Below are 10180 nucleotides of genomic sequence, written 5' to 3'. Positions count from 1 at the left end.
CCGCCCCTCAATCTTTCCACAGCTTCAATGTTCTCCTTGCTTTCATTGAAGGAAAAGTACTATTTCATTCATGCCATTTCCGTTCATTCATCAGCGCGCAGGCCAGCATACTCTCCGAGTTCCATCTCCTCTTATCAATGGAGCTGACGTCAGTCGCGCCGCATCACGAGGTCAGGGGGGGGGAATATAAAGGAAAGTTGCGCTGGCCGTGGTGCTGAAAACTCTCCTCACGACGCACAGATGCGACAACTGAAGTGTTTTTTGACAGTTGTTCGTTGAGAAACAAACACATCACAAAACTGTTGACCCAAAATAAAACACCAATATCACTTTTTCCAGATAGTCCAGTCGCCCGAGAGAAGAGGTTGAAGAAGTTGAAACTGTTTATTAATCATTTATGAAGTGTAGATAGACTGAGAGACTACCAGAGGCACAAGATACAGCACTTCTCCCTCGCAGGAATACAGGTGAGTTGCAACGTCTTTTTCTCTCTCTTTCCTTCTTCAATCTATCCATCTCTCTTTCCTTTTCTCTGTTTCTCTCCCAAACCAGGCGCGGTAACGGTTGTCTGTTGGCTAATACATGTTGATATTATAACTAAACTCTCTGGGGAATGAACGCGTCAGGAGTATTAGAGGACTCTCCTTGGTTGGAAACTATAATAATGGTCGGTTGATTTATCTAAAAGGAGCCGTTTACAGAGTGACTTGAAGGCATCTGAAGGAGTGCGTAAAGACGGAGGAAGACAGTGTGTGCATTGTTCTGCTGGAACTACCTATACGATACGGTGTGTTAAACATCAATTAGGTTGTCAGAGGAACAACTCTCGGTTTGTCCCCTGCTGTGTATTTGTTTGCAATTATTAAAGGAACATTTTATTGTATCTTGAACAATCTGAATAGACTGTAGGGTTGAAGAAGTCCCGTTTTCGTGGGGTTGGAAAGTCTGAAGAAGCGCAGCGACGGTGTGGCAAAGGGCATGTAGAATTATAGTTAATATCGCCTATAGTAACTATTGCAGACTTAATATGTGATTGGGCTCGACACCCTAAAATGTAAAATTATAGTTATAAAATTAAAGGCTATAGGTTAGGCTAAAGACACTACAAATTTGAAAATGGTCTAGAGAATTAATATAGGCTATTGTAAAAAAATGATGAAACTTACAAATCCCGAACTAAATATTTAGCCATAGCCTGGGGCCTGAATCATGGATTAAATGAGTGTCTCTTTGGCTTTTAGTGCCTTTTTTCACAATATCACAATATTTTCCGGAATGGGTATAGGATATTTATTATTTGCTTTCCTCACAAGAACGAAATTCTCTCGCAATTGGTGCCCAACTCGTCATGGTTAGTTTGAAAATTCAAATGCGCATTTATAACGTAGGCAATATAGACACATTTATCCGTCACCATTTTGGCTACGTGGTGAATATATCAGATTCGCTCTATTTTAAATAGGCGGATAGAATCTAGATGCCTTCTTCTCTCGCTCCTCGACTGAATGTGACCACCCCCCAAAAAAACAGCACAGACGAGTATTTCACACACAGACCCGGAAAAATCAGGGGGACCGTTCTTTCTGACGTTCTACATACCTTAAACGCTCTTTCTGACATTCTACATACCTTACCGTCCGACTTCGGACAGAGACGCGAGGTGTCATAATAACGAACTCAGCGGTGAATAGTTGAACGGAACCAGAGAGTGGGTTAACATTTAACAACGTGGCTCGCGGTTTTACGCATGGCTGTCCTGGTGCGCAGCGCAGGCAGACGACTCGGGCTCGTGTCCATATGGAAGCATCGGAATGCAGCTGCGCGTGTTGCTGCCGCTAGACAAAATAAACAGAACGCGAACACCTTCATACTGTCGGTGTTGTACGGTCGCTGTCATTATTCCGCATGTATGACGCTTTGAAGCCAGTAGTCCGTATGTCTTGTTTTGGTGGATGAGTTGAGGACGGTGCTTTTTCCCCCGGGAAAATATGGGAGAATATGTCCATGCAATTTAGATACCAACTTTGACCGTTTTGAGTTTACAATTTTGTACTCCAAAAATTTATAGATTTTAAACATTTAGGCTACATGGCTACAAATACCCATTTTTGCCATCTGTTTCTCCGGCTGTACCAAAACCAGTACTGCACAAAGTGTTGATTTAAAGGCTCCTCTAACATCTGTTAGAAATCAACAGAAGACTCCTGTGGAATTGTGTCTGATGTCGTCATATAATGTCTTATAGAACTCAGTAGAAACGGTCTCGTCGTCAGATAGGATTCGGTAGACACGGATGGTCGTCATATAATCTCTCGTGGACAGATTCTGTGTGTAAACAACTCACGTATAATTATTGGTTTTCATCATTGATTATTTGTAGCCTATGAGCCAGGATTCGACGAAGACTTAAACTGGGGAGGTGATTTCAGAAGACTTAAACTGGGGAGGTGATTTCAGAAGACTTAAACTGGGGAGGTGATTTCAGAAGACTTAAACTGGGGAGGTGATTTCAGAAGGCTTAAACTGGGGAGGTGATTTCAGAAGGCTTAAACTGGGGAGGTGATTTCAGAAGACTTAAACTGGGGAGGTGATTTCAGAAGGCTTAAACTGGGGAGTTGATTTCAGAAGGCTTAAACTGGGGAGGTGATTTCAGAAGGCTTAAACTGGGGAGGTGATTTCAGAAGGCTTAAACTGGGGAGGTGATTTCAGAAGGCTTAAACTGGGGAGGTGATTTCAGAAGGCTTAAACTGGGGAGGTGATTTCAGAAGGCTTAAACTGGGGAGGTGATTTCAAAAGGCTTAAACTGGGGAGGTGATTTCAGAAGGCTTAAACTGGGGAGGTGATTTCAGAAGGCTTAAACTGGGGAGGTGATTTCAAAAGGCTTAAACTGGGGAGGTGATTTCAGAAGGCTTAAACTGGGGAGGTGATTTCAAAAGGCTTAAACTGGGGAGGTGATTTCAAAAGGCTTAAACTGGGGAGGTGATTTCAAAAGGCTTAAACTGGGGAGGTGATTTCAAAAGGCTTAAACTGGGGAGGTGATTTCAGAAGGCTTAAACTGGGGAGGTGATTTCAGAAGGCTTAAACTGGGGAGGTGATTTTAAAAGGCTTAAACTGGGGAGGTGATTTCAAAAGGCTTAAACTGGGGAGGTGATTTCAAAAGGCTTAAACTGGGGAGGTGATTTCAAAAGGCTTAAACTGGGGAGGTGATTTCAGAAGGCTTAAACTGGGGAGGTGATTTTAAAAGGCTTAAACTGGGGAGGTGATTTCAAAAGGCTTAAACTGGGGAGGTGATTTCAAGCCCGTGTGCGGATGATAAACGGGTTCCACTAGATTCCACAGCCACAAAGTCAAAATTAGCTACATCTTAGGGTTGATGAAAACAAAATTATTTTTTTGGCCCATGATAAACACGGGTGAAATTAGGGGAAGGGATGGGTTTGGCCCATGATAAACACGGGTGAAATTAGGGGAAGGGATGGGTTTGGCCCATGATAAACACGGGTGAAATTAGGGGAAGGGATGGGTTTGGCCCATGATAAACACGGGTGAAATTAGGGGAAGGGATGGGTTTGGCCCATGATAAACACGGGTGAAATTAGGGGAAGGGTTGGGTTTGGCCCATGATAAACACGGGTGAAATTAGGGGAAGGGTTTGGCCCATGATAAACACGGGTGAAATTAGTGGAAGGGTTGGGTTTGGCCCATGATAAACACGGGTGAAATTAGTGGAAGGGTTGGGTTTGGCCCATGATAAACACGGGTGAAATTAGCGGAAGGGTTTGGCCGAGAGTTTCCCTTTGCGAGGGAGGGAGACTTCGCTTCCACAATTGTTAACAGCATTCCCCCCCAAAAGTGACACATGATAATTTTACTTCTGGGTAACCAAAATGAGTCATCAGATAATGTCCTTTAGAGTGGGGTAATTATATGTGTCCCTTTTCACCCGTGTAAAATGTCCCCTGAGACAGGTTCGGAGATTGGGGTCACGGCCAGGGATCAGCCGGTATCAACCCCCGGAGCGTTCACATGTCAGTCATTCAGCAGATGCTCGAGAGCGATTTACAGTAATGAGTAATGAGTGCATACATTTTCACATGGGAATCAAACCCACAACCCTGGCGTTGCAAGTGCCATGCTCAACCAGCTGATCCACACGGGACCAATTAGGGTGAAGTGTCTTGTTCAAAAGCACATTAACAGATTATTCACCTTGTTGGCTTGGAGATTTGAACTTGGCGAATTTGACGAGTTACTGGTCCAACGCTCTTACCGCTAGGCTACCTGCCTCTTACCGCTAGGCTACCTGCCTCTTACCGCTAGGCTACCTGCCTCTTACCGCTAGGCTACCTGCCTCTTACCGCTAGGCTACCTGCCTCTTACCGCTAGGCTACCTGCCTCTTACCGCTAGGCTACCTGCCTCTTACCGCTAGCCTACTTGCCTCTTACCGCTAGGCTATCTGCTGAATGTGACAGCCAGTAGGAAGCAGATATAAGGCCGACAGCTGCTCTCCGCAGGGTTAACGCTGCTGCTGCCTGTATACAGCTTCTACACCACAGAATACATCTCTCCAATCTTTATATTTTTCACATGCATTGGTTTGTTTTTTGTTTTTTCTATATAGAGATTTATCAAATCATGATTTATTTAAAGTGCATTTTAAATGTCTCAACACACTTTGCAGAAAGAAAAAATAAATGAAAAAAAAGAGAAAATAAAACACATGATTGTGGTAAAAAATAAAAAACAGGAAACAACAAAGAGAGGAAGATCAGAGAAACACAAATGTGACAGAAAAAGGTACAACATTAGGGAATCCAATAGGACAGCGTGACAGAGAGTCCAAGAGAGGGGAGGTTCTATATAAACTGGATCTATTCAAAAATATATGATAAAACATAAAGAAATGTTATATCCGTAATGAAAAACGCTATAGAAATCACATTATTATTATTATTTGTACTGCACCTGTCTCTTTACAACATCTAACCCATTAAATAGAGAACAGACACAGTGGAATACACAGTACTATATTGACACTGATAAAAGGGATGTGATTTCCTGCTTTTCTGAAGCCATTTTATTCATCCATCATTTAAATGGACACTGAGAGATTCTGGCAATTATAATAATAATAATAAATAAATAAGAACACATTTAATTTGTATAGTGCTTTTCATTACAGTATTATCTCAAAGCTCTACATTAAAAAATAAAAAAATAATGATAATAAAATTTAAAAAATGCAATATAAGCATTATACATTTAGAATCAAGGCAGGAAATAGCAATTATACATCCTAAATGGATTTTACAGATTAGGACTAGAAGAAAGATCGTCTGTAGAAATGGGTTTTAAGGCCCGTTTTAAAAGTTCCTTGTGATGGAGCGCCTCTCAGATGGTCAGGGAGAGAATTCCATGGGCAAGGGGCAAGAGAGCAGAAGGCCAATAGTACGGAGATGTGTCATGGGGACTTGAAGCAGCGGAGAGTTGTCGGAGCGGAGAGTGTTCTGGAGAAGTTGTAGTGATTTGGCTGGAAGGCCAATAGAGCGTTTGCCGTAGTCAATCCGGGAGAAGATGTAGGCACGGATGAGTTTCTCTGCATCTGGCTGGGAGAGCGAAGCTTTGAGCCCGGGGGCGATGTTTCTTAGATGGAAAAATGATATCAAACTTGACTCCCGGGATGGAGATGACAGTGGCTTGACCGTCAATTGTAGGACAGACGTTTATGGCAGTGGTGACCTACTTGACCCAATAAGCACAGTCTTGCTGCTGTTCAGCTGGAAGAAGTTCTCTTACATCCCTGATGTCACCTAGGCAGCTGCCACGTTTAGCTGAGATGCTATCTGGCTGGGTGTACACGTAGACCTGAGGATCATCAGCGTAGCAGTGGACGTTCATGTTATAGTCTCTGAGGATTTGGCTGAGACGGAGCATGTATTAGACTAGGAACAGAACAGGTCCCGTATCCTGTATTTTCAGAGTGGGAAGAACTCGTTATGTAAGCATTGGCTTGGAAAGATACCTCTTAACTTCTTTTACACTGTACACAGAGACATACGAATGGTATCCATAATTTCATCTGATTCAGGGGAAGTAGAAAATTACCCAAATTTCTCACTATCCCTTTAAACAAGTTGGCTGTAGTCCAAATTATAGAAACAGTTTACAAGTTCTCCACCCGGCACAGCCAGAAGAGGACTGGCCACCCCTCATAGCCTGGTTCCTCTCTAGGTTTCTTCCTAGGTTTTGGCCTTTCTAGGGAGTTTTTCCTAGCCACCGTGCTTCTACACCTGCATTGCTTGCTGTTTGGGGTTTTAGGCTGGGTTTCTGTACAGCACTTCGAGATATTAGCTGATGTACGAAGGGCTATATAAAATAAACTTGATTTGATTTGATTTTGATTTGATTCCTCCCTCCTCTTCCTTCCTTCCCTCCCTCCCTGCACCCTCCCACCCTATTCCCTCCCGCCCTCTGTCCCTGCTCCCTCCCTCCCTCTCTCCCCCCTCCCTGCTCCCTCCCAGCTCCCTCCCTCTCCCTCCCCTCCCACCCTGCTCCCTCCCTCCCTGCTCTCTCCCTCCCTACTCCATCTCCCCCTCCCTTCTCCCTCCCTCCCCCCTCCCTGCTCCCTCCCTCTCTGCTCCCTCCCTCCCTCCCTCCCTCCCTCTCTCCCTCCCTCCCTCCCTCCCTCCCTCCCTCCCTCCCTCCCTCCCTCCCTCCCTCCCTCTCTCCCTCCCTTCCCCCTCCCTGCTCCCTCCCTTCTCAGATTATGACGACAATACAGCATGGTAAATGTCACCGTCTTCTTAAAAATGATTTTACATCAGTCTGCTCAATGTCCCCCCCCCCCCCCCCTACAGGTGCTCGGACCCCCCTCCTGCCCATTCTGCATGGTCATGACCAGTCACGACGCACCCTCCACAGCCCGACTCGTCCTATTGGTCCTGCTCACTGTCACTCCACGGCTCACCGCCACCCCTGTGGGTGGGGATGGGCAGGGGGAGGGGCACTCTAGGACTCACCATAAAGAGGACAGCCTCAACTCCCTCCATAGCCCTCTAGAAATCATCCCTAGCCCGCTCCGCTACCCCTTGGACCAGACCCAGGACCGGATAGAGGACAAGGTACAGAGCCAGGAACAGAGCTATGGTGGCCCCACAAACATGGACCCTGCCCGGGCTCTAGCCGCTATGCTACTGGAGGCCCTGGACCACACTAGGAGAGGACAGACACAGGAGAGAGGAGAGGGGGACCCAGTCCCTTTGGAGGAGAGAAGGGATGAGGAGACAAGGAGAGAGGTTGGGAGAGAGGAGGAGGAGGAGGAAAGGAGGGTGGGGGAGAGAAAGATGGAACAGCTAGGACCAGCACTAGTGGCAGTAGCTCTGGGAGAGGAGTTAAGAGAGATCGAGGAAGAGGAGGAGAGGGAGGAGAGGAAGAGGTCGGAGGACAGAGGCTGGCTTCTAGAGATAGAGGGGGACAGAGCTGGTGGTGGGAGTGAGGAGGGAGGACAGCAGAAGGAAGAGGAGGAGGAGGAAGGTGAAGCAGGGAGATGGGGAGGTGAGAAGGAGAAAAGAGCAGAGGGGAGTAGGACAGGAGAGGAGGGGAGGCCTAGTGACCCGTCTCTCCAGGAGAAAAGAGCAGAGGGGAGTAGGATAGGAGAGGAGGGGAGGCCGATTGACCTCCAGCGGAAGGCTCGGGGCTACTTCCAGAACATAGACCTCGGTCTCCAAGACAACGAGATTCTTCCCCCTCTGAAGGGGTATAAGGCCTACAACACCCAGCTGGCACAAGCTGGGAAAAAGCTGCACTGGGAAGAGGAGAGGGCACGCAACACACCCCTGGTGGGCAACTTCATGGACGACTTTGAGAATGAAGCAGAGGAGGAGGAGGCGGCTCTGTCGATGGTGGAGGAGGAGGAGGCTCGGGCGCGCGCAGAGCAGCAGGAGGTGCAACGGCAGCAGGAGGAGGCAGAGAGGGCTAGAGAGGAGGAGCAGAGGCTGGCGGACATCGCCTCGGACATGTTGCTGCAGTACATGGGGAGACAGAAACAGCAGGGGGCGCCCTACCTCACGGCCAGACAGAAACAAAAGGGGGCGCCCTACCTCACGGCCAGACAAAAGGCCGGCGCCAACGCTGCTGAAGACAAGCGCTCCGAGGAGGTGGTAACCGACGGCGACGACCTGGATCAGCAGATGATTGACAGGCTGATCGAGATCAGCAGCAAGCTGCACCTGCCGGCCGACGACGTGGTCCAGATCATCTCCAACGTAGAGGAGAAGAAGAAGAGGAAGGAGCTGACGTCGCTTAGCAACCCGGTCGCCCCGCGTTACCGGCCCCTAGTTCCCCCTCCCCTAGTGACGGGCCCCATGTACCACTACACAGCCTCCTCCAACCCCAAGAAGGACCCTTACTACCAGCCCTACAAGAACAAGTGGAACAAGGACAGAGCCAAGGCTAAGGCCTACAAGCAGGACGTCTGGTTCAAACCCCAGAAACAGAAGGACGTCTGGTTCAAACCGCAGAAACAGTTCCTAGCCTTCCCGTCCTACCCCTACTACCAGAAACCCTACCGAGCATACTACCCTGTGTTCTTCCCCTACCCCAAACCCCAGTACTACGACAATACTCCCATGGGGGAGGAGCTACCCCACAGCCCGCCCTCGGACTATGAGCTTCGGCCTACCAGGCGCAGACACAGGGCCGGGGGCAGGGCCAGAGGTGGAAGTAGGCATGGCTGGAGACAGCAACCCCTCCCACCCCGTCTTCCCTCCTCTCCCTACATCTCCAATTACATCCTGCCACACCCCCGGACATATCAGCCCCTGCCTAAACCCCTCTCCCCCCAGAACAGGGCCAGGCCCCCCCCGTACTACTACCCCTCAGGGCCTGGGGGCTTGGGTGTAGCTGGGGGGAGGGCGGGAGGGGACTATGAAGACGACGATGGGCTGGTTCCTCAGCTGGACAGTCAAGAGGAATTGGAGAACTTTATATCCAAAATATACATGAAGCGCAGAATGTACTAGAGACAGAAGGACAGACAGACACTACTGCAGGACAAAAGGACCAAACAGGGGAGGGAATAGAGGGAGTAAATAGGATTGGATGAGAGAGAAGGATAGGATTGGATGAGAGAGAAGAAAGAAAGAGAGGGTGGTGGTGAAAGATTGCTTTTCTGTTGTTTTTCACTTTGTCGTTTCTTTGTTTTATTTGTGACCAGGGAAAGGAGGGAGGAGGGGGAGATGTTGACGTTGCGAGTCAGAACTTCCGGTCTATCCGGATCAGGGCTGTCTGCTTTCATTCAGGTCTGTCTCTGACGTTGGGGCACATCCAGAGAGTTTGGGGGGGTTTAGAACCAGCAACATGGTGCCGACAAACAGGAGACTCATGTTTACAGAATCATCTATAGACGGGTTACCTGACAACGTCACCAAAAAGATGCGTACGCTTCAATGGGGCCAGATTTACACGTGTTGTTACATTACACGTGTTGTTGTGATTCTGGATGTCCAGATCACTAGAAACGATGACAAGAAGCTGATGTGGGGAAACGTAGGCAGCTCGTTTCAGCTCGTTGTGTCTTGTTATTGATACCGTGTCTTGTTTTGAGGTGTTTTGACTGATGTCGTATTAATGCTAATATGGCAAATAAAAATTGCTAGCTAGCTAACCAACAACTGCAACAATATATTTGCGAGACGACAAAGTGCTCATTGTACAAATGTATTTAAGTTTCCAGTAAACATTTTGAGACTAAATATAGTTGACATGTCGTCAACAGCCCGTCTGTTTTACCCCAGAGATGTTTTGTTGCTAAACAACCAGCCCGTCTGTTTTACCCCAGAGATGCTTTGTTGCTAAACAACCAGCCCGTCTGTTTTACCCCAGAGATGCTTTGTTGCTAAACAACCAGCCCGTCTGTTTTACCCCAGAGATGCTTTGTTGCTAAACAACCAGCCCGTCTGTTTTACCCCAGAGATGCTTTGTTGCTAAACAACCAGCCCGTCTGTTTTACCCCAGAGATGCTTTGTTGCTAAACAACCAGCCCGTCTGTTTTACCCCAGAGATGCTTTGTTGCTAAACAACCAGCCCGTCTGTTTTACCCCAGAGATGCTTTGTTGCTAAACAACCAGCCCGTCTGTTTTACCCCAGAGATGCTTTGTTGCTAAACAACCAACCCGTCTG

At 47.7% G+C, this 10180-nt stretch overlaps 1 protein-coding gene across 1 annotated transcript; it reads left to right on the top strand.

The window, feature by feature from the left end:
* The first annotated feature begins 210 nt into the window (after nt 1–210).
* Nucleotides 211–9778, top strand: LOC139551638 (neurosecretory protein VGF-like). Its single transcript, XM_071362906.1, has 2 exons — nt 211–467; nt 6859–9778. The coding sequence occupies exon 2, from the start codon at nt 6889–6891 to the stop codon at nt 9019–9021; it is 2133 nt and encodes a 710-aa protein (XP_071219007.1). The 5' UTR covers nt 211–467; nt 6859–6888; the 3' UTR covers nt 9022–9778.
* The last annotated feature ends 402 nt before the right edge of the window (nt 9779–10180 follow it).

The sequence above is a fragment of the Salvelinus alpinus genome, chromosome 24 (genome assembly GCF_045679555.1).
Source record: "Salvelinus alpinus chromosome 24, SLU_Salpinus.1, whole genome shotgun sequence".
Lineage (NCBI taxonomy): Eukaryota > Metazoa > Chordata > Actinopteri > Salmoniformes > Salmonidae > Salvelinus > Salvelinus alpinus.
Note: the sequence above shows the minus strand (reverse complement) of the source record. Positions and strands in the feature narration are given on the sequence as shown.

Coding starts and splice junctions, on each gene's coding strand:
- LOC139551638 (XM_071362906.1), top strand. CDS start 6,889: ATGGTCATGACCAGTCACGACGCACCCTCCACAGCCCGACTCGTCCTA.